General features: G+C 45.3%; 1 protein-coding gene across 1 annotated transcript in view; it reads right to left on the reverse strand.

Moving 5' to 3' along the window:
• Window positions 1-24,333, reverse strand: part of PANK4 (pantothenate kinase 4 (inactive)) — a 751,790-nt gene that overhangs the window by 184,899 nt on the left and 542,558 nt on the right. Inside the window, exons 11-12 of the mRNA XM_069610204.1 lie at window positions 19,671-19,783; window positions 19,066-19,153 (exon numbers count right to left, since the gene is read on the reverse strand). Coding sequence (XP_069466305.1) covers window positions 19,066-19,153; window positions 19,671-19,783 — 201 coding nt within the window. The remainder of the gene's footprint in view (window positions 1-19,065; window positions 19,154-19,670; window positions 19,784-24,333) is intronic.

Raw genomic sequence — 24,333 nt, forward strand, 5'->3', positions numbered from 1 at the left:
AGGTCTTAGAGAAAAAGACCTTTACAATGCCGGTTTTCCGTTCAAAGGATTCGGTAAAATAAGATTGGTCTTTTTCTCTTGAGACCTTCAAATAAAAACATTTCAACAAACTACCAGCCTATCACCACCAACCCCCCACCCTTCTTGCAAAGAATCCTGGAGAGAGCAGCATATCTCCAGATCCAGAGCTTCCTGGAATCTTATAACCACCTAGGTTTACTCCAATCCGGCTTCTGCCCTCGCCACAGCACTGAATCAGAACTTCTGGACCTAAAGATCCACCTAGAGGACATCAAAGATGCTGGCAAGTCAGCCCTCCTGCTACTTGACTTGTCTGCTGCCTTGGACACTGGATCATCAAATCCTGTGCTGTCCTCTGAACTTGGTGTACAACAGATAATACAGACTGTATAGTCAAACGCTGCGGTCATAGTAGCTGGGGTTGTTGTTGGTACTCTTATTCAAAGAAGGACTGCCTATCATTTCAGTGCTGGACTGCTCAAGTGGGCGGAACAAAGACTGATATGCAAATGGATATTCCTCCTTAGTGAAAGGAACATGTTGCTGTGGACTGAGTGGGTGCATTCCCACAGAACAGGTTATCATGCTGTGTTCTTTCTTGCAGAGGGGAGCCCTGACCTCTTTTTGTATGTAAAAGGAACTTGGGGTTGGTCACCCTAAGTTACCTAGGGCTATCCAGACGTGGATCCCTTGCTCACTGTGCTCAGCGAGGCACAGCTCCATCTCATTAATGAGGCCCGACTAGGCTGAAACACGTGTCTGGCGTTGCTGTTGGTACTCTTATTCAAAGGAGGATTGCCTAGCATTTTGGTGCTAAAACATGTGGCTGTGGACTGAGTGGGTACATTCCCAGAGAACAGGTTATCATGCCGTGTTCTTTCTTGCAGAGGGGCGCCCTGACCACTTTTTCGGCTGCGGTCATAGTAACCTTCCTTGGTTTTTTAAATTAAGCAAATGTTTGTTGAACATGTCTTCTCCCACCAAACCAAATCTTATTTTGAACTGACTTTTCTATAACATTTATGATTATCTGCTTTTTTCTTTTTACTTATTGCTTTGTGTTAGCTGATCATGCTGTTTATTTATATGTTTGTTCGTATTGATGTATGGGCCTCTGTCAGCTACTAGGCCCTTCTCTCCTTTTCATCCGCTTTGCTCCGCCACCCCAAACCCTCCTTGGGGCCTGCCAACAACACATGGAGGACTCACAAAGGCATTCCAGTAAATTGCACTTGCAAAGAATCCTGACAGTGGGCCTGGTATTGCACTAATATGGGCTTGGAGGGTGGGCATGCATGGCACTTAAAATACACCTTGGGAAATGCACTATGATCATCTGGGAGGAGTACAATCAGGCACTTCGGATCCCTTGATCATGCTTGGCACTACATGCAACCGAAGCACAGGAGGGTGCGCCATGCCGCCAAATGTAATCATGCAATGGGGACCTTGTTTTGCACTAGAAGGAACTATTGTTGCCAATTGTTTCACTCTAAAATCATCTCATAGGGTGAGTATTATGCATTCATCCAGCACTTGGTTCTCCTGTGAAACGTAGCACTGTTCCATGTCACGATTCTGCTCGCCTGCCTCCCAGCACCTTTACATGCGCCTAATCTTTTGTTTCCTTGTTTTACCGCTGCAGTGCTGGACTAATCTAATTGCCTATGTTCCATTCCAGATTTTGGATTAAACCAGCAGATGCATTCTGGGACATGTAGGCTGTCCAGAGGGCTGGAGGAGGCGTACATTTGTTTGTAGCAAGCTACTAAGAGCTGCAGAGGGCCTGATTGCATTCACCTGTTCGAAGCTACTGCAGGCTCGGCTGCAGAGAGATGGAGAGCACTTGATTAGAATCCACTGCTGCAGGCTACTGAAGCCAGGGCTGGACTTAATTGAACACAGCTGCCAGAGTCTGCAATCAGCTCCACCCTGCTGGCCTGCTGGCTAGGAGGGCCTTTATAAGCTCACTCTGAACAGCGCTTTCTCTGGGAGTTCGTGCTGATGCTCCGGTTACCAGTTTTTTACCTTTCCTGGATTTCCTCTTTTGGCCTTTTGATTCCTGTTGCCTTTGCTGTTGATGCTTGCAGCTCCCTCTCCATTCTGCTGCAGCCTTTTGCCCTGTTCCTTTGGGCTTCCACCTGACAGCTCTGCCGCACTCCGCTGCTTTCCGGCCTGCTCCTCTGGGCTTCCACTTGACGGCTCTGCCGCACTCCACTGCCTTCCGCCCTGCCCCTCTGGGCTCCCGCCTGGTGGCTCTGCCGTACTCCGCTGCCTTCCGCCCTGCTCCTCTGGGCTCCCTCCTGGCAGATCCGTCACACTCCGTTGCCTTACGCCCTGCTCCTCTGGGCTTCCACCTGACGGCTCTGCTGCACTCCGCTGCCTTCTGCCCTGCCCCTCTGGGCTCCCGCCTGGCGGCTCTGCCGTACTCCGCTGCCTTACGCCCTGCTCCTTTGGGCTCCCGGCCTGACGGCTCTCCCGCACTCCAATACCTTCTGCCATTCTCCTCTGGGCTTCCTTGCCTGGCAGCCTTACCCAACTCCTCGGCCTTCTGCTCTGTTCCTCTGTGCTCTTTGCCTTGCTTCCTGTCTGTTCCAACTTCTGATATCCTATCCTGTCCTGTACCTGGTTATTTCTTCCAACACTGCTTTCTACTTGTATACATCTTGGTCTACTGTAGTGTCTCCACTTGAATCCGTTTTATAGTGTGACCCTGGGTTGGTCTCCGTTCAGATCAGATAAGGGAAGACTTCTGTTGCCTTCAAGTAGTCCGTTGAAGTCGTACCTGCCTCAGTATATGGTCTTTCAGTTTTACCCTTGCACTGAGTACAACAGTTTCTTCGGCACACCCAAGTCACAACGTTTCTGTATGACTGTTGTTTAGAGTAATCCGCTGGTACCTATCCCAAGGGCTTTCCTTAATCCCTGGAGACCCCTTATCATATTCCAGTACACCCTTATTTCTGATCAATCCATGTTGCCCAGTGTACTTGCTTGTCTTTGCCTTTCCTCTGTCTCTTTGTTAACAGCCTGCTCCTGCAGTTCCTGTGAATTCCTGTTTCAACTAACAGCTTGGTATGTACCTTTAATCTGATATTTGCTAGCATTGTCTCCAGAATCTTTCTTAAATCTACTTGCATACAGGGAGAGATAGCGTCTGCCCTGTGCTCTCCGCCTAGACTTTTGATACATGTACATAGATGGAAACCAGGATGTAGACATTGTTGGTACAGCTAAACCATTTCTCATCTCGCACACAGCACCTTTGCAATTTAGCGCAAGGCACACACGCACTCCACACACCCTGAACTCTCATATAATACAAACACTACTGCACAGGACCTCTGCCATAAGAATGAAGCTACTTTTAACGACAGAAATTCATATTGTAGCTTCCTGCATAACTGTCTCCTTAAACTCAATCATGCCCCTTTAGTTCCAAGTATACCTCTGCTGCGCCCATAGACACTTCATTCATACATGGGTGACTAGCAGGGTCTGGCCACCCTCACATAACCTTAATGGCTGAAATGCACACATCTCTAATAGCACCTCCCAATTCTGCCAGATTCTTGGACACGGGTCCCTCCAAGGTCGTTCAACCCAGCGCGTTGGGACAATAATTATGGTGAAAGAAGCTATAGAAATGAAAAAATGAATGAATGTAGGACCTGACACTGAGACAACAGGTTGTGGTGGGTGTCATTTGTACTGATGGGCATAGAGACATTTTGAGAAGATGGGAGTATCATGCTTGATGTGCCCACATTTGTGCAATGAGTACCACTGTTAAACGTTACTGGTGCATCTTGTGGACCACTTTGCGCAAGAGGGGAGTCAGGGGAAGGTGGAAGTGTAAGCAAATATCCATGCCCAATTGATTCATAGTACATTCCCCAGGGATTCCTTCTGTGGGTACCTGGAGGCATAATTTGTGCATTTTGCATTTTTTGCTTCCACAAAAATGACTACCGATGGGTACCGCCATTGAGTGAAAATGCATTTTAGTATACTTCTGTTCAACTCCTGCTCGTGCTCTAGCAATCGCACTCTGCTTTAACTGTCCGCTATACAGTTAGGCTCCCCTGGAAAACATTGAGGTTGGAGGTGTAGTGACATTTGAAGACACTGCTTCCAAATTCTTTGAGCCAGTTTGGACAATTTTGGGGAGCATGTTCACCCCAGTTTGTTGATGTAAACATGGCTGTTGTACTGTCGTTTGCGATCAGATCCTTCTTCCCTTTCAGATGTTGCTTGAAAGTGTGTAGGGCCATGTGTACAGCTAGGAGTTCCAGTATGTGTATGTGCTGTTCTTTAGTGGGAATGACCACATCCCTTTAACTGTGAGGTGTAGGCAAGACACACCAACCTGTGAGGGACGATTCTGTTGTGATAGTTGGGTAATTTTGCAGGTTGACAAAAGGTTTTTCCCTTAGCATGTTCTCTTTTGACCACCATTTTGGAGCCAATACCAGTGTTTCTGAAACCTACACTAGATCAGCTGCATTCCCCTTTGCTTGAGACTATTGTTTTGCTAACAATTCTTGTACTGGTCGCATATGTAGTCTGGCTTGTGGCACGAAGATAGAAAACACCGTCAGACGGAGCAAGCACATGGCCTTTCAGACTTATCTGCCTACCGGCTATGTACCAGGGGTTCTGGTTTACCAGGTTTTGAACCCTCTTGTTAGACAGGAAGACTGGTGCTTTCCCTGGGTTGATAATGGCCCCTGAAACTGTTTCTATTGGCTGGTTACTAGACAAGATTTCTTTTATCTGTATAAAAGATTTGTTGTTGCTGGAGTATTTTTGCAACGTGTTGTATTTTCCCATGTTATTAACCAATTGTCCAGATAAGGGTACATTGGAACACCATCCTCCCTGGAAGTGTGCTAGGACCACTGCTACCACTTTTGTGAACCCTCGAGGTGCTGACGCAATTCCAAAAAGGAGTATCGTGAATTGATAATGAACATGATCTAGTTTGCATCATAGCTACTTTCGATATGGTAGGAGCATTGAAATGGGAAAGTATGCATCTTTCATATCCAAAGTTTTCAGAAAATCACCCCCCTTGAGTAGTGGAATGACCTCCTGTAGCCTCCATGTTGCCATTTAGAATGTATGTAGTTATATATATTGGTCTTACATCCAGCACTAGTATTTTTGTTATGAATACCAGTTTACCTGTAATTGCGCGGCTTGCTCTTTTTTTTTTAGCAATGTCTGGATTTGTTTTTGTGAAAGCCATAGGCGTTGCAGCAGAATTCTCTTGCGTGGTCTTCCGATGAATTCTATGTAAACCCTATGCCACGGTGGACAAGACCCACTTGTCATAATTTCCTCCCATGCATGGGTGTATGCTGTTATTCAACCTTCTACCGGGGTAAGATCGGTGGGAACGTGAACCAGGGCATCATTGCTTTATGGCAGAGGCCGCTCCTCTTTAGGTTTGGGCTCTTCCACAGCTTCTCCTTCGCCTAAAGGACCTCTGGAAGCCTGATGATGGTGTGCTTTGTTGACTCCAATTTGAAAACCAGACAGACTGAGTTGCTGACTGGGAGATTCATTGGGTGTGAAAACCATGCGGATTGCCTGGAAAACCCCTCTTGTGTAAAGGTTTAATCTGCGATTTGTCCCAAGGTCTTCAAAGTTTCATGTTCTTTCTTGGCCTTTTCTAATGCTTCATCAACTACCTTCCCAAAAAGAACATTGCCCAGAACTGGCATGACCCTCGCAGATAAGTATGTCTCTTAACAACGGTACCTTACGCAATGAGTCTGTCAGCAGTTTCAGCTGAATAGAGGGTATTCTCGATAACTGCATTTGCAGATTGTTTTCCTTTTTGTACACCTTGAGCATTTGGGAGCCAGGAGGTTCTTGGACATCCCCAACTAGCTTGTCCATTTGATCAGTCTGTACTCTGTTATAGCTGGCCATAAGGGCAGTGACATTTGCAATGCAGGTTTCATATGCTGCTGAGGTTGCAACCTTTTTCTCTATTGGGTGGAAACTCTGTATATGTTAAAGCTGTCCCAGCCGGTTTCCGAGTCGTAGAAACTACTAGCGAGTCTGGTATAAAATGGTCTCTTATGTAAAGAGGATCAACTGGTGCAAGCTTAAAACACTCCTCTATATTGAGACTAACCGCTTTAGTAAGGGCTGTGGAACCACTGTTGGAGTCAGCTTCCGCTTTGCAGGTTGCAGTAGAGGGATATACGGTCCCATTTGCCTTTTCTCTATGAGGAATTCCTCAAAATGCGTATTCTCCTTGGACTCGTGTGTCTATATTTCAAAATGCCCAGTAGCCTTTAACAGGATTATATGAAATATGATCATCTGTGGAGACGATGACATTTGGTCATCAATAATATCCGGGGAAAGCAAAGGGTAATCCTCTGGTTCAATCTTTGAATCTTCCTATAATGTGCACTTTTCCTCATTAGTATAGTCTTCCAAGTCGATGAGCCCATCTACGGGTAGTGTAGGTTGTTTTGCCTTTTTTGGTGGGACAGTATTTTCAGTAATAGGTTTCCTCATAATAGGGGATTTCTCAAGGAACTCTATGAAGGAGGACATTTTGTCCATTGTCTTTTCAAATCTCTCCTGGGTCCACCCAGTTGTAAATACATGTCCTCATACTCAGAATCTGTGACTTGTGGGACACTTGACAAAGAGGCCTCACCACCAGTGAGGCTAGATTTATGATGTAAATTATTTTCTACCCTCTTATTTATCGGCGCTAAAGATGGTAATTTCAGTGCCTGGGATGACTATCGAACCTGAGACAAGTGTGAACCACTCAAGGCTGAGCGTTTTGGTTCCGTTTTTTGTTCCAGCACAGGCATCAAAACAGGCGCTCAAAGTGTGAGTCAACATGCTTGGATTTACTCAGTCAATAATTTGACGGTCGATTTAGTACGATCCTTGTGTGGGTGTTGTGCATGTTTATATGTGCAGACTCATTATCGCCAGGGGTACGTTAATGTTAAAGGACATTTGTACCGCGCACTATCACCACCGGAGTGGTCCCCTGGAGCACTGGCGGCTCTGAAAGAGGGAGGGAGGGAGGGTGAGTTAGTGGGAGGAGGCTGGAAAAGTGCAAGAGTGCAAGAGTGCAGTGATGTGCTGTTGGCGGCCTCAGCCCGATGGGTCCGCTGGCTTGGCCTGGGGGGTTTGCAGCCAGTAGTCGTCGTGTACTGTTGTGTGAGTGTGTTTTTTTTGTTTTGTTGTTGCAGTGTAGTGAAGTTTATGCCGTTTGTTGTTCTGTAGGTTTGTGGTTGCTTTTGGTTTGGAGTTTGAGAGGTGTATGCAAAGGGGGAAATTGTTAGTGGTATTGGTTAGTTGGCATCTCTATCCTGAATTGAGGAATTGGGCTTGTGTAATCTCACCAGATGGGGTGCGTGGGCACCCTGTGCCTCTGGATAGGTCTGTGGCCGTTCTGCATTTGAGGCCCCTTTAACATCTCGCTGCCTCCTCCACCCGCTTCGCCAACAACCCCACATGTTCCTCACTCCCACTTATATGGCTAGTGCACCTACCACAACCCAGTGGTACCAAGTAGTAGCTAATGGGGTGGTTGAGGATGTTGGTTAGGATTGGCTGGGGTTGTTGCCTCTGTCTCCATAGGGGTCGCCTGTGTACCACTCTGCCTGGCGTCACCCGTCCAGGTGCCGTGGGTGCTTCTCAGTCGGTTCTGGGAGCTTGTCAATATCCTTTCCGGGTTAGTCATTTTTCCTTACTGTTGTTTCGGTTTTAGTGTCTGGTATTGAAGAGCCAGGTTTTTAGTAATTTTCAGAATTTCAGGTGATCTTTGGTGTTTATTAATTCTTTTGGGATGTTGTTCCAGGTTTTTGCGGCTAAGTGGTGGAAGGCGGTTCCTCCGAGTTTTTTCTTAATGTATGGTTTTAGTTCCAGGCAGATTTCGTTGGTTGACCTGAGGGGTCTTGTGGCTTGTAAATTGTTATTTTCTTTTGTAGGAATTCTGCTCCTTGTCCGCAGATTGCCCTGTGCGTTATGCACATTGTTTTGAAGGTACTACGATGTTTTACTGGGAGCCAGTGTAGTGTTTTTAGGGCAGGGGTGTTGTGGTCTCTTCTTGATTGTTTGAGGAGTAGTCTGGCTGCTGTGTTTTGGATCCGTTGTTTCAGGAGGTATTCTGGTATTCCAAGGTAGAGGCTGTTTGCATAATAGATTCTTGACATGATGAGGGCGAGGATGCTGAGTGTTTGAAGGAGAGGAAAGATAGGATTTTCCTTGCCTTGTGGAGGAGGAAGAAGCATTTCTCGACTGTTGCGTTTATTTGCGGTTCTAAGGTCACAGTGTTGTCCATCAGGACTCCCAGATTTTTTACTACCGTAGACGGTGATGGTGCGGTTCCCATTTCCGTTGGCCACGGAATAACTGTTTTGTTCTCTTGGTCTTTAGATATGGTCATGATTTCTGTTTTTCCTGGGTTGATTTTCAGGTTGTTGGCATTCATCCAGTTGAAGACTTCTTTTAGACAGTCGGTTACGTTTGAATGATCGGCTTGGGTGTCTTTGATTTTGTAGATGATTTGAGTATCGTCTGCATAGTTGTAGCATGCAATGTTGCGTTTCTTGAAGATTCTGATAACTGGGGTTCGGTAGATGAAGTACAGTGGTCATAGTGAGGATCCTTGTGGCACTCCGCAGTCGTTAACTCGTGGGGTGAATTTGAAGGGTTTAATCCATACAGTTTCTGTTCTGTCAGCTAGGAATGATTTAGTCCAGCGTAGTGCTGTGTCTGTTATGCCTATGTCTTCTAGTCTTTTGGTTAGGGTGTCATGGCTAACTGTGTCAAAGGCTCCAGAGAGGACGAGCAGAATAAGGGCTGAGGTTGTGTTGGAGTCTGCGTTTGTTTATAGGTTGTCCCAGATGGATAGTAGTGCTGTTTCTGTACCTCTTGTGGGTCTGAAGCCGACTTGAGCTTGGTCTAGCAGGTGGTGTTTTTCAACGTATTCTTGGGTTAGTTTGTATATGTAGGTTTCGAGGAGTTTTGCCGGGTAGGGGATGTTAGAGATCGGTCTGTAGTTGGAGGTCATCTACGTCACTGCTTGTGTTTTTCAGAAGTGGTTTGATGTAAGCTGATTTGAAGATCCTTGGTACAGTTCCTGTTGCTAGTGATAGATTTAGAAGGTTTCTCTAATATTCTGATGGTGTTCCTTGTGCAAGGATTGATTTGTAGATGTCCGGGGGACAGGGATCCATCGGTGAACCAGCTTTCTTGCTGTGTTTTACCAGCATTGCAAATGCCTCTGCTGATATTTCAGGAAAGTTATTGAGTCTGTGCTGCGGTTCTAGGTTCGTTTGGTTGTATGTTGCTGTTGGTTGGCCTCTGTTGAATGTTTTGTCGGTTGTCATTGATTTTTTTTTTAAGTGGTCTGCAATGTCGTTACAGAGTTTTCCGAGGGGGTTGGGGTTTTGTCACAGCCTAGTGGGTTTCTCATTTCTTTAATGATGTGAAACATTTCTTTTTGTGTGTTTGTGGCATTTGTGATTCTGTCATCATAATGCCTTTTCTTTGCCTTTTTAATTTCCTTCTTGTATGCACAAATTTGCTTCTGGAACAGTGTTTTTTTGTCTGGGTTGTAATCTTTCCTCCATTCCAGTTCCATCTTTGTTTTCCTTTTTCATGGTGCTTAATAGTGGGGTAAACCATTTTGCCATTGCTCTCTTTTTTGATGGTGTGAATGGTTTTTTGGGGCCATCTTGTCTATTGTATCTGCAATCCATTTGTGTAATATTTCTGCTTTCCCGTCTAGGTCAGCTAGCTCTAGTTCTGTTGTTGAGGGCTTGGTTAACTCCAGTTGTTCGAATAGTTTGCTTTCTTTGACGTCTTTCCAGTTTCTTTTTGTGGTGGTTGTGAGTTTAGGAGGTTGGATGCAGGCTTGAGTAGGCAATGTGATTACGAATCGGATGATGAGATGGTCGCTCCACAGTATTTGTATTGGCGATGCCGTGGTGATGAGTTTTTCCTCGGCAAAAATTGCATCCAGGGTGTGTCCTGCCCCTTTTACTAATTGTCGTATTTTCATGGTGTTGAGTTGTTCAGTCAGTGAGTTTTGGGAGTTGGCGTGACTGTCTTCGAACCAGATGTTGAAGTCCCCCAGGATGATTAGGTGTTGGTGATGGCTTCTATGAAGTTGTCGACAAAGGATGCATCATAAATTGGTGGTCTGTACACCAGGATGAATGTGATGTTGGCTTTTGCGCTCGCTGTTCGGTGTATGACCATGGATTCGCAGTTGAGGATGTTGAGTGGTTCGTCTGTTCTTATTTTTAGGTGATCTTTGAATGCTATTGTGATGCCTCCTCCTTTGTTTTTCCTGTTTATTTGAAGGCATTTGAAGTTTGCTGGAAGGCAGCTATGGAGTGAGATTGTGTAGTTGTTGTCCAGCCATGTTTCTGTGATGAATAGGATGTCAATGCCATTGTCATTGAGTAGGTTGAAAATCTCGAGTGTTTTGACATGGATCTTGTGTTTATTAGATTGCAGTGTAGTTTCGAGGTGTAGTTTAGTTTGGCTTTTTTTGTAAGGGTCGTCTTATGATCTTGTTCAGCTGTAGTTTCCGGGTTGTCGGTGTCCTCGAATAGTCCTTCTAGGTTTTGTCTTGGGTTTCTGTTTTCATCGGGTTCGTCTTCCAGGAGTTGCGGTTGTCGATTGGAAGTTCTTCTAGCTTTGGTGATGTAAGGTGTTATCGCTTCGGTCGTGTGTTTGTTATTTCTGGTGGTGTTCATCCTTCTTCGTGATTTTGTTTGGTTGTTTAATGTTGCTGCTTCTGGCATTGCGTTGGTTTGGTCTGGTGAGCAGTTCTCAGCGAGGTATGGAGTTAGGTAGAGGGATTTGTCTCTTCTCTCAGAGTTGGTTCGATTTTTGATCCGGTCTGTGGGGGTGTGTTCTGTTGTTGCGGTTCTTAGTTGCAGTTCGAGTGTTTGTTCTTTCTTCTCTTCTTTCCCTCGGGATGGGTCTTTTGCGCACCATTGTACAATTCCAAGTTGTTTGTTTTGTTATCTGATGTCCAGTTGGTTCTGTTTTGGTCTGGTTGTCTTGTGGTGTAGTACTTGGTGTGGATGCTGTCCGCTACCGGTTTTAGTCTTTGTCTGTAGGTGATATTTCCAGATGATGTTGCCCATTCATTCAGTCGCTGTCTTGGCGGGGGTAAGGGAGGTGGTTGAGGGCTTATAGTTATATAGTTGGGTGTTAACGGTGGCTCTCTTTAGTATTCGTCTCCCTGAACGTGGTTCACTGTGGTGAGTTAGCTATCCGGGTTTAGGAAGGACATTCACTGGTTGAGGAGTGACTTTGAGGGGCACAGCTATGACTTACTCCCTTGATGCAATCTGGGTATCGAAGCCATGCTAAATTTGAGAGACAGGTCTATCAATGCAATCTGAGTATCATACAATGTAATTTGGAGACAGACCCCTACTAGATTTGAGAGACCTGTATAGTGGGAGAGGCCTATCAATGTAATCTGAGTATCATACAATGCAGATTGGAGAGAGAACTGTGGCCTCCATAGCTGGGCTAGACGCCTGCCTTTCAGAGTTGGGGAGCGGCCTATGGGAATCTACAGGTTTCCCCAACAGTGGTCTCCACAGATTCACATTCAAAACCCACACTGTCCTGTTCAGCCTCAATGTTTTCTGCAACTATAGAAGGCTCAACGGTTTCCTTAGCCTGCGTCGCATAGGATGCCCAGTGCTACGACCAGCAATCTTTAAACGTCTTCATTTAAAGAGCTTGCTTGCTCGACATCTCTCCACCTGTTAATCCAATGGAAGGCAGTAATTAGACACTGTATCCTTCCAGGGAAATTTGTTAGTACAGATGGGGCAGAACTTAATTGGAGTATTCTCCATCGTTGAAGCTGGATGACAAGGATATTAGTTTAAATAAAGGAGAAAAAAGACATTCTACAGTAGGGTAGTCTAATGTGTAATGTTCTCCCCCACTCTCTTCTATAACACCCAACAAGGACTGGAGATGCTATCGACAGTCTATCGATCTTCTGAAATCAAGACGCCAGTTACCAGAGACATCTTGGAGGGAGCGGATTTTTTGTCAAAACAATCTTCGGCGTCAAGGTAATACAAGGATAAGAATATCACTATTTCTAGCACAATGTTAATATCAGAACACATTTGCATATAGTGACCAACCCGATAGAGGAAAAAAACAGCCAATGAGGATGCCCTGTAGATCCCATCCCCCCCCTGCGCCCCTCCAACTTCGAAAACAAAAATGTAATAGTCCATACCAACCATGCTGGCCTATGCAAAGCATGTGATTCTAAGCAGAGCCACAAGCTTGAGATACAAATATATTGTCCGCTGGCCTGACACCATTGGCTGTTGAGCCACTCCTGCATTGGACGCATGCGCAAGCGCACATGAGGAACCAAATAAATACATGACGCCATCATTCCTAACAGTCACATAGCCTTGCGTACTGTCACCTCTCAACTGGTTACATATTGAGGAATTTGTAACAGCATGTTTTGGACCCTCTCGCTGGAGGGGAAGAAGAGGCCTTCCTTTGTTCGAATTAGAGCCCCTTGGAACTGCTTGACTTTACTGGGGTCTAGACTGGGTTTTTTCTCGTTGATGGAGAATCCCAGAGTGAATAATAGATCTATCGTTCTTTGGGTATTCGACAGACATGTTTCGTAAGAGTCCCCTGTTATGAGCCAGTCGTCTAGGTAAGGATAAACCGGGATGGATAGTCTGTGCAAGTGTGCTGCTGCCACTGCTAGTACCTTTGTAAATACCCTTGGTACAACCTTGAATTGATAGTGTTTGTCTTGTATCATGAACAGAGGTATTTTCTGTGCGCCGGCAACTTTGAAATATGAAAGTTTGCATCTTTCATGTCCAGTGTGAAAGCAGGGGAATTACCCCCTGTAGAGTGACCATGCAGAACTTCTGTGGCTTTACAAACTTGTTCGCTGGGCGCAGATCTAATACAGGGCGCGTGGTGAGATCCTTTTTGGGTACAAGGAAGTACACTGAATAAATAACTTTGTTTACCTGTGAGAGAGGTACAAGCTCTATGGCTCCTTTCTATGTAGTGTCTCGACTTCCTGAAGAAGGCTACGCAGATGATCTGCCATCAATCGTCTTGCGCGTGGGGGTCTGAACGTTGGGGACCGGCAGAACTCTATACAGTACCCGTGGGATACGGTCTTCAGCACCCACTGGTCTGTAGTTATCCCCTCCCATGCCTGAAGGAAAGATGTTAGCCGGCCCTGACCGGGGAGGAATGGGAGGGCATGGTACCCAGATCTTCGGGTCATTTTGAACCTGAGGCAGGGGAGCCTCTGGGGATAGAGTTACGGCCCCTTCCTTTTCCACGATGCTGAACCCTTTGGGGGTACAGGGTGGCGTATCCACTGGTTCCCTGTGGAGAGGACCAATCGTTTCCCCGAGTACTGGTGTTGAGGGAAGCGTTGGCCATGAAAAAGGCGTCTGGATGCAGTCCCTTGCATGGTGGAGGGTCTTTGCATGATTTGATCTAGTGTCTTCAGGGTGTTGTGCTCCTACTTTGCGGTCTACAGAGCCTCGTCGACCCCTCTTCCAAACAGGTTGGATTCTTCTAAGGGTTTTAATAAGTGACGCCTACGTTTCTGGCTTGAAACCAGAGTTACTTAGCCACGCGTGTCTCTTTAGGAGGGTGCCCTGAGCCAAAGATCGACCCGCTGTCTCAGCGGAATCCAAAGTGTATTTAAGTATACTTTGGTTCACTTGTCTGCCCTCAAGTACTGTGGACAGAAGACGAGTCCGTAACAGTTCAGGAACCTCCTGCAGGCCTTCCTGTAACAAAGCCCATTGAGCGTCCGCGTAGCTGGCTAACAAGGTAGTGTTGTTAGGGATGCGCGTCGAAAAAGCTGCTGCGGCCGTGACCATCTTAACTAGTGCGTAGTGTCTTTCACATTATTTGTCAGGGGGTGTTTCCCCAGTTGACAGGGGAACCCCTGCCATCTTTCTTGTAGTGGTCACCACCAGTGAGTCTGGTGTGGAGTGACCCCAGATATAAAGGGGATCAGAGGGGGAAGGCCGAAATAGCTTTTCTATTCTCGGATTAACTGCTCTTGTGAGTGCAGGCATTGCCAACGAGGGAGCCAGGCGCTTTTTAATTGAGTTTAGGAAAAGAATAGCCTGGCTGGCTGATGGCTTTTCTTTAAGAATATCCTCCACCAAGTCAACCTCAGGAACAGCTTCATCGGTGGAGATTTTGAAATGTTCTGCTCATCATGGTGTTAAACGTCATTTGGTCATCCAATGGAGAGGGCTGTCTAGTGGGACTAGTTTGGGGGGAATCCAAACACAGGGCATCAGGATTTGGTGAAGGATTTGGAGAGTGCGAGGGCTACGGGTCACCCAAATCCGGGTTTTCCACCCACCCCTCTATGGGGTATGCAGATCTTCAGGATCGATGAAATGATCATCATATTGAGTGTTTGCAGGAACTTCCTCCTCAGTGAGGTCATAATTGTAGACATCCTCCTCCTGAGAGATATCAAAGAGTCTTGGAAATGTAGCTACATGGTCTAAAGGGCTTTCTTCTTGTGGTCTTTTGGGGGTGGATTGCTCTGAGCAGGTTACAAACCTGTGAAGCCTCTCCATCCAATTTTAAAACTTTTCTCTAGTCCAAACAGAAGACCCAGAGGGGTCTACAGGTGGAAAGGGCTCTTGTAAACGGTCCTCTGCCGCCAATCGTCGAGATTTTTGTCTCAACGCCGAAGAAATAGTCTCTTCGTCCGCCGAAAACTCTTCACGGGGAACCGATAGAGGTAGCGTGTCGCTGCGCTTCTCTTTAGGCTTTGCGGAGGGTTCCGGTATTCCCCTTAGTCTATCTTTGGATTTCGACGGGTCCTTAGCTTTTTCTGTAGGCCTCGGCGAATCCTTGGACTGTTGCTTCTGAGGGGCCGCCAAACCAATTCTTGCAATGCTGTCCGCAACGTCCTTTGCAGTCGGGAGGTGCATAGCTTCGGCCTGTGTAGTTTTCTGTAGAGCCGGGGCTTTGTCATTGGCGGATGCCATCTTCGGCGGAGCCGGGGCCTTGTCGGCTGCAGACGCCTTCTTCAGCGGAGCCGGGGCCCTGTCTTCGGCGAACGCCTTCTTACAGTGCGTCTCGCCAGGTTTTTTGATATTAGGAGTAGCGCCCTTCAGTTTCGAATGCCCGGTCGCTAGGCGCAAATGCGGCTGCGCGGAGGGCTGCCGATCGCGATGGTCGGCAGACACGGCTGGAACCTCCGGTGTATCCGTTGGCACTGTGGTCTTTGTCGAAGACTGGCCGTGGGTTGTGTGTTTAGTGATTTGCAAATGTCCGTCTTTGTCGCCGGGGTGTACATTTCCCCATAGCAGGGCCGGGGACAGACCGCACAGAGCAGGAGCACTCCGTCAAAATGCCAACTACCTCCGGATCTGAGGTATGCTTGTCACTATTGCCCTCGTCGCACTCGGCGGTTGCGGAAGATGACTCAGACTTCGACATCCCATAGGTCGCCCACCACTTGACACAGCGCTCCTTCAATGTTTTAGGACAGAGGAGCTTGCATGCCGCACAACCTTCCTCGTGATTGAGGGGCAAGCAACTGTTACACCGTCGATGCTCATCCCTCCAAGGAAATTTGCAAATGGGGCAAAACCTAAATGGAGTCCTCTCCATAGCCGAGTATAGGGAGAGTGACGAAGACCAAAGAGGAAAGAGGGAGGAAAGGGAAAGGCATTCTCAGACTTTACAGAAATGTCCACCCCGACCCCGCTCTCCCTATTGTGTTGGCCGGCTGAACAAATCGCCCAACTGAACAGAAAAAGAATAATTCAAGACACACAGTGATTGCCGTTTGGTTAGAATACTTTTTCTCCCAGCAACCCCCACCCTCCAAACATCAATTAGACTTGACCCCTCTGAATTGAAGGCCAGTGGCAGAGAGTGGTAACAAAATGAGAAAATAGTTTTGGGTTCAGATAGAAATGCACTCTTTGGAAAAGGGATTCAAGGGGAAAAATTGTGTTACTTATTAACGCAAATGCAATATGAGGAAAAGAAAAGCAATGGGAAAAATGTTTGTGTCGCACCTAAAAAGAACAGGCAGGGCTTTGTGGTTTGGGTCAGAGCACAAAGGGGACATTTTGTTTTTTGCACCGCACATGTAGAGGAAATACAAGACTTCACACTTCTGATTTATAATGCATGTGGATCAATGGGGAATTTCGTTTTGCACCCTGCACACTTCGAAACAGGGTTTGGAGATTAATTATTTTGGATTCAGGACCCCTCCTCCACCCCCTCGTCTGTACTGAAGTCAGGTGTTTTCCTACAAATAGTCGATCAAATCTTCATGTTTATACCGACTAAAAACACTCTGGGAGGAGCTTGTTAGTTTTGAATGCTAACAAAACACATCCTGTGATTTCTATAGGAGAATTAATTGATCCACTTTAATTAAATAAGCTACATATCTACACAGACAGGGTATTTTGCTATGGGGAAATAACTAGAAAAATACTTGAGAAATGTGGGGCCTACACAATCTATGGGTTTGGGATAGTTTTATGTACAAGAGAGGCCTTGCAGTGGGCACCAGGGAACAGCAGAGCACATCTGGGATAGCAAGGGTGCCAGTCAAGGATAGTCCCCTCTAGCTCCTCCAAGGGGCCCCAGTCAACTTCTAGGTCTCCTGGTCCCTGCCACCAATGCAAGATTTGGGGCCTCTGTGCTTGGGTGTTTCTTGCAAAAGTTCAGCAGCAGGTTACCTCCCGGGATAAAGTGAAAAGGCCCAGGTCTGATGCAAACTGGTCTACTTACAGGGCAAATGACATCACATGTCCTGATTCCCGTAGAAGGGATTGGTTGGTTCTCTCCACCCACTTCCCACCTGTGTGCTAATAGGACAAGGAGTTGAGGGGTGTGAGTTAGAAAAGCTGTGGGAGGAGAACGCTTTATCATCCCAAACTGATATGTGGGTTTGGCATGTTCAAACTCTGAAAACCTATCAACATGGCAAGTACCCTAAACCTTAAAAATATATCCATACATGTAAAGATTTGAAAGAACTACATTTTAAGGCAAATCAGATGATGCTAATCTGAAGTCAGCATGCCCTTCCTGTGTAGAGATAGTTTTTCAGGTTAATGTTGTCCTTCACCCTCACATCAACTTTCAAATCTCTTGGAATCATTGGAAGGCCCAAATCACATTTTCATTAATAACTTCTGCTATGTTTATCACACAAAAATCGTTTTGGCATGGTTCAAAGGGTATTACTGTCACCTTTAATAAATGCCTGGAGTAAGCTTTGCGGCATATACGCTGCCCTAATTATGCAATCAAATTTATTTTTTTATTTATCAAACCCCAGCCTCACGGGCTTCGGTCACTCTAGCCCTCACCTTTGTCCCTCCAAGTGTCATTTATCCTTAAAAAAGTGGCCAGCCCGATGCTGGCTCATGTTTATCTTAGCCTATCCCTCTTGGCCTCCCAATGGTCCTGGCTATAGCTTTAATGCACATTTTATGTGAGTTGTGACTTCAAGGTCACCTTTGCTGAAACACGGGCAGTGCTTTATCTATTTCCACTGTGGTTTCCATCAATGGCAGTGTATTTCTTTGTATTTTTAAGCAATGGACCTGATGGATTGGTTGTCAACAGAACTCTCTCCCGGACAAGCAGAGGAAAGGTATTTGGGGTTAAAGATTCATATCAGCACAAATGCCTAGCAGCATATACCATTCTGCAAGAAACGGCTTTTAAACTCACACACAATACATTTTACATGAAGCATTTTATAAAGGCACCCGGGCCTTATATCCATTGGTAATGTATTTCTTTAACCTCACAGTTGCAAAAGGCATGAGTATCACTTCTGGATTGTCCATATACAGGGCAGTTATATGAGATCACCATGTTCACCTTGATTCCAGGTGAGCACTTCTCTTTGCATACTGTCGTTTGGATGCAGAAAATTGACGTTTTATTTATTTCATACAATTGCAATAAGCTTTGTCTCACTTGAGATTTCTGGAGCACAATCTGGTATTATACTGAAGATAATGTACACACTGCTATCTGTCTCTTTAAGTAAAAAGTGTAGCTTTCCATGGATTTAGTAAAGCAGCATTATCAGCGACATGTCTTTCTCTTGCCTTGCTGAAATGCATTGTGCATAACTTCACACTTTTGAACTTCCCAGCATATGTCTCCTTCATTTGAGATTTAGGCCTGTCTTTAGTTCAATAGGCCTTATGTCCGACATCGCCGTTTCTGTGCTGGCCTTAGACTTTAATGAGACACAACAAATCACTCTGGCCTCTTTATTTCTGGCATTCAGGGGCCATCTTTTACCCCACAATATAAGCCATCACTTGGAGGGTATCGGGGAGTTTCTCACAGGAACGGGAGTCCTTGTCTGCAAAGAGGAGTCTTTCCCAGTGAGGTCCCACCCCTAGGGAGGGTGTTGCAGACCAGGAGCACCAACTAGCGGAGAAGGGACACGTTCTCTCAATTTCCCAACCATTATAACAGTGCCTCGAAACATGCAGATCCCAAACCTACACTAAAGCCAAAACCGTTTGCTTTGCCTGGGCCCTGCAAATTCTTAGAAAATCCCATGAGACATGCACAGGGACTGCCTTAGTTTGACTATACCAAATAGAAAGTCACTAGCCCCATAGTCACGGAAGACAAACTATTTACCAGTGCTTTTTATAAAATGGGGCATGTCCCTCGAGCACACTTCATATTGGTGCAATGCTGACACCAATAGGACAGTCAATTCACAGGGAAAACTATTTGCCATTTACTGCAAAGTTTGTTTGTAGTAAACAAATAAAAGTTTCAAAAATCCATATATCCACAAACAAGATTCTATACCATGTGGGTGGTCCATTAGATTTTCAAATCCAATAACTCAGACAGTAGGAAGGACATAGCGAGGCAATAGCATTATCAACACTTTAGAAATCGAATTCAAATGTATTAACAGTTAAATATTTGCATTAGGCATATTTAACTTACCTTGGAGTAGGGATCTGGGAAGTTGAATTCGTTTAGACAATGCTCCCTCGTGTCCAACAGACTGCGAACTGTCAGAGATCCATAGGCACTAGAAGAAACATGAAATGCTTGCAGACCTCGAAGAGAAGAATGTGGCACTTGATGAGGAATGCTGACCACACGCACTACAACATTCCATCGAACCAAGAACAGTGACTTGTGTTTCAAAGGCAATGCACTTAAACAGCAGACCTCCGCTAATGGTACTCCATCAGTGATCACAGAACACAGCCATATTATAGCGGAGACCTCCTTGAACTCCTGCTTCAGAGGCACATAACTCAGATCACTTCCACCACAAAGCAGGTCCCAGAGTACCTCACACTTACAGCCCTGCCCTCGAAGCAACCTCAGACATTTGTCGCTACTCTCAGGGCAGTTACAATTTACGGCCATGTCCATCTCGCGGCTTTGTAAACCGGACACCACCACCTTACACCCCAAACACAAAGTCCACAGAGCACATCCAACCCATGCTTTAACCTCGATCTTTCCCACCCATGCACATACCTCCTACACCCCAAAGCTGACTTTAGGTATAAATCGGAATGGATTTGTAATCTTACAATGGCTGATGTCGCAGTGTCTGTAGTTTGTTCCAGTACTTCTGTTTAAATTTTTCAGCCCGCTCAGCTGCATCTGTTGCTTCGGGCTGGCTAGCAACGGCCCGCTTGGTCACCTGCCAATGAAATACAAAAAACACATGAGCAGATCCAAGAAATAAGAAGGTGGGTAGGCCTAGTGAATGGGGCTCCAGATGTCTAGATGACTGTGGAAGGAAGGTCCTCTTAAATAACTGCCGTGGGGTCCCACTCAAACTGGGGAACAGACATACTATATAGCTTTATAGATAGAGTGAGGGGTAAATTACCTGCTACCAAGTTATGACCCCTCCCTCAGTCTAGATGGCTATTAGCACATGGTGGCAGTATCAATACATGTGTTGAGAGTTTTGATGGTCAAGTAAAAAACCTTAGTTTCATAAAGAGTAAGTAAATAGACAACAGAGTTAGAAAATTAAATGCGTTTTTATTTTGCTATATTTAACCAACAAGGTTGTCCTCAGCATTTTAATTGCAAACTTGCTTTTCATAAGCATACATTAAGAAAGTGAAAGCATTCGAAATGTTTTAGCTGTCCAGTTTGTTAATTTGGATGTTGCAGCAAAAGACAGCTCCTCCCAAAGAGGCAGTGACTTGTTGAAATCAAGATTGCAGGAAATGGCATTGTTGTCTCCCCGTTTGCTTTTGTAGTCAGGCAGACCTATTGTTTCGGGATGTGGATCAATCCTAGGACTAATTGGCAAGTTTATCGATTACTTCCTCAAACCCCTGAGCCAGAGAACCCCTACCCACCTAAGGGAAACCATGGCTACTATAGTAAAGTTTGAACAGCAGCCATTTAGTCCAGAAGATTAATTGGTCACCATGGACATCAGTGTGTATACTAGCATTCCACAGGATTCTGCAGTCAAATGCATCAGGCATCACCTAACTCACCACATGACTCAAAAGAGAGTGCCCACAAACTTCATAGAACTCCTGGAACTGGCCCTCACTAACAACATTTTCGAATTCAACGACATTGTTTACCTACAAACGTGCGGTACTGCCATGGGCGCAGCTTTCGCCCCTAGTAGGGCAATTATCTTCATGGCAGAATATGAACAGGATTATGTATAAAATATCACCAACATCACTTTGTGGCATTGTTATATAGATGACATCTTCATTTGGAATGAAGATGAGATGACACCACCCTCATGGACTTCTTCCATTGGATAAATAACTGCAGAGAAGCCATTAAATTCACTATGAGCAAGAGTAACATGGAAATAAACTTCCTGGACCTCAGGATCAGACCAAAACACAACAAATTGGAGTGTACTATGTTTAAAAAAGAGACCGACCGTAACAGTGCCCTACATTATAACAGCCACCACCCTAAAAACTTGCAGGACAATTTACTGTATGGGTAATTCTTAAGAGTACGCAGGAAACTGCACAGACATTGCAGAATTTAAAACCCATTCATCTATACTGTACAATAAACTGGCTACTAGAGGCTATCCAAAGAAACTGTCAAGAAACACACAGAAGAGGGCTTGATTCACCCCCAGGGAAACATTACTGTCACCTAAAACCCAGGACACTTCCAAAGACGAGATCCTCACCTATGTCACGACATTTGGTCCCAATATGAACCAACTTAAAGGCTTGATAAAGAAATGCTGGCCTCTAGTACAACTAAATCTACCTGATGAACCAACACCGTGAATGGCTTTGAAAAGGTGCAAGAACCTCAAGGACATACTTACGCATGCCAGAATGAGCAAAAGTAGCACAAGATCCTCCATGTGGAATCATTCACCATAGGGAGCAAGGAATGGGAATTGCGCCACTTCTCCAACTACAAATCACTGAATGTCATTTACATCATCCAATGCCCATGCGGACTCCGTTATGTAGGCCAAACCTCTAGACCTATTCATAAAAGAATTGGGGAGCACCAATTTAAAATTCGGTGTAAAACCATACAGCACCCCTTGTTTCACATTATCTCGAATTCCAACATGGACTAGATAACCTACTATGGTGGGTGGCGGACAAAGTAGTTACGAGTAATATTACTGATGCATTGAACTACAAAGAATCCTGGTGGATTGTTAAGCTCAAATCTATTGCTACAGGACTCAATGAGGCACATCCACCGGGACCATTTAACTGAACACTGCACCATGTACCCCACCCTATTGTTTGGGGTCTTTCCTAGATCATGACTCTACGCCGCGTCCCCTGCCGCCCCACCCCGCCTATCCGGGGAGGCCTGGGCCTCTAGGCCACCTTACCTGTGTTACTATTATATTTGTACTGGGAGCCCACATACTGTTCCCTCTCTCCATGCACACAGGCACTTTTGGTCAGGTACATTTCTTTCTTACTTCGACCAAGGTTATGTCTGAGGGACTGTCTGCCACACCGCAGTGCTAATCATAGGGCCCCATTCTTCACCCTTATACCCACTTTGGGTCCGGGAATCATGGGGTCTACATACTTGGCCCTCCTAACTGGCCCAATTCGCCACCCTTATACCTATTTGGGGATCGGAAATCGTGAGGTCTTCACATTTGGCTCTCCTTACAGGTGGTAAACAGTTTCTTCTACTTCGCCGCAGCGGTTCCCATTGCTAGCCGCGTCCCTATGGCAACGTTTGATACATTGCTGTACGCATGCGCGCAAGCGAGACATTACTCTCTTACATGCATGTAAGACGCGCATCTTACACGCATGCGCAGCTACGCCCGGCCACACAGCTTCATTTTTGTCTGCCGGCGCCGCGGGACAGCCCACACAGCTTTATCTGTGACCAGCATTTCATAAAGGTAGTATTATAGCTCCGCTCTTAACGTGGTGCCATCTCCGGACATGATACAAAACGAACGGCCCCATTCTAATGGTCGTTATCTCCATGTTTTGTTTTGTCTTGCAGCCCTGTGCTGCCTGATGCTTGGGTATTTCACGCACAGTCCATCACCCTGCTAAGATTCATCAAGGGCTCATTGAATAGCGACATGCCTGATCCATACAAGCCAGCATGTGATTAAGGTAATTTCATTGGCTACGCCACACCGCATTCTCCCCTAGTTTTTACTGTAAAGACAGTGACTCACACAACCCTTGGTGACGCAGATATTTTTGTCTCGCTCATTTCCCAGAGGCATTTTTCTAGCATGAACACAACAGGACCAGGAATCACCAACCCCAGTGTTCTCCTGCGCCTTTTGAACTCCACTCCAATTGGAGCTAGTAACCGCTCTCTTTTTTTGGGCGCAACCATTGTTAAAGGTCAGTTTAGAACCGACATTGTGAATACTGTACATTTTCTCTATTACTTATTGCTTCTGTGTTTAGACCTGTGTGACATTTTGTTACATACTGTACCGATAAGTACATTTTATCAAACCTTTTAACCTACCTCCCCCTTCACTTTATGTAGGGGAGACCATGCCTTGGCTCCAGAAGACGGCTATCAATCTCTCAAAGCCGAAACGTCTGTGGACTCCAGCACCATTTGGTGCCCCGTTGCTCCACTTTTTAAACTTTAGTTTTCTTGACGTTGACCTACCATAAGGTCACCCTTTAGCCTGGCTTCGGTAGACCTACCCAAGGTCTCTTACCCAGATAAGCTACAATAATCTTGCCTCTCCGGGTTGTGGAAACTGAACAAAGCTGTATTGTGTATATATAGGATACTAACATGTTTCAAAATATATGCCATGTTTTATGTATCCTCCTTTGCACTTGCTAAATGTTGCATTGTTGTGCACTAATTGATTGTTGATCATGAAGTAATGCTTCACTTGTATATTTCTTTGAAATAACTTTATAAAAAGCAACAGCAATATAAAAAGCTGTATCATACTACTAATATTGAATGTTTGTTTACTGTACGGTTGATTGTTTACTGTACGGTATCTCATGTTATGACACAAAGTATTGTTCTACCATGCATGATTTCGCGACAAAGCTGAATTAATTTGCATTTTTGACTAATTGCAATCACTAACTACTACAGGCAGGAATACCCACCCAAGCTCCCCCCCCCTCCACCCCATGAGTGTGAATCCTTGTATAGCCCAAAGTTCTGTTCCTGTATTGGGCCTTCCCTCCAGTTACCTTTGCTTTTGAAGTCAGACTGCAATAGTTATTGAACATTCAGATTCATTAAGAGGAGGTCAATAATAATCTCCATGTGCTAATGGTGGAAACACTGTTTATGATGGGACTGTGCACGTCAAGCTAAACAGTGTATCTTACATTAATGACAAGCACCAGCACAAACGTACATCAAGATAGATGCAAACAATTGACAAAAAAGAACATAGCGATAGAACACAAAATAAACGATCCAAGCAAGGGATGTGCTATAAAGACAAAATACAAACTGATACATCTGGTAAAAAATGAAAAACAAGAGCTTATAACTAAATAGCAAAATATCTACACATCATTCAAGAGTATGGAAACATGTTTCAACACCAACTGAAAAGGACAAGAAGCAGTACAAATCGAGAATGCATGGTCATTGTCATTTGCTCTCACAAGAATTTTACTACTGCGTGTTTAGCAGTAAATTAGGATGCTTGGAATAACTCCAATAACTGCTTATTTTTCTTTGAGTTTGTCTGACTCTTCTCCTGCTGCTCCTCTGATGCCCAACTCTTGATGC

The sequence above is a fragment of the Ambystoma mexicanum genome, chromosome 8 (assembly GCF_040938575.1).
Source record: "Ambystoma mexicanum isolate Mex_15411 chromosome 8, UKY_AmexF1_1, whole genome shotgun sequence".
NCBI classification, from domain to species: Eukaryota; Metazoa; Chordata; class Amphibia; order Caudata; family Ambystomatidae; genus Ambystoma; species Ambystoma mexicanum.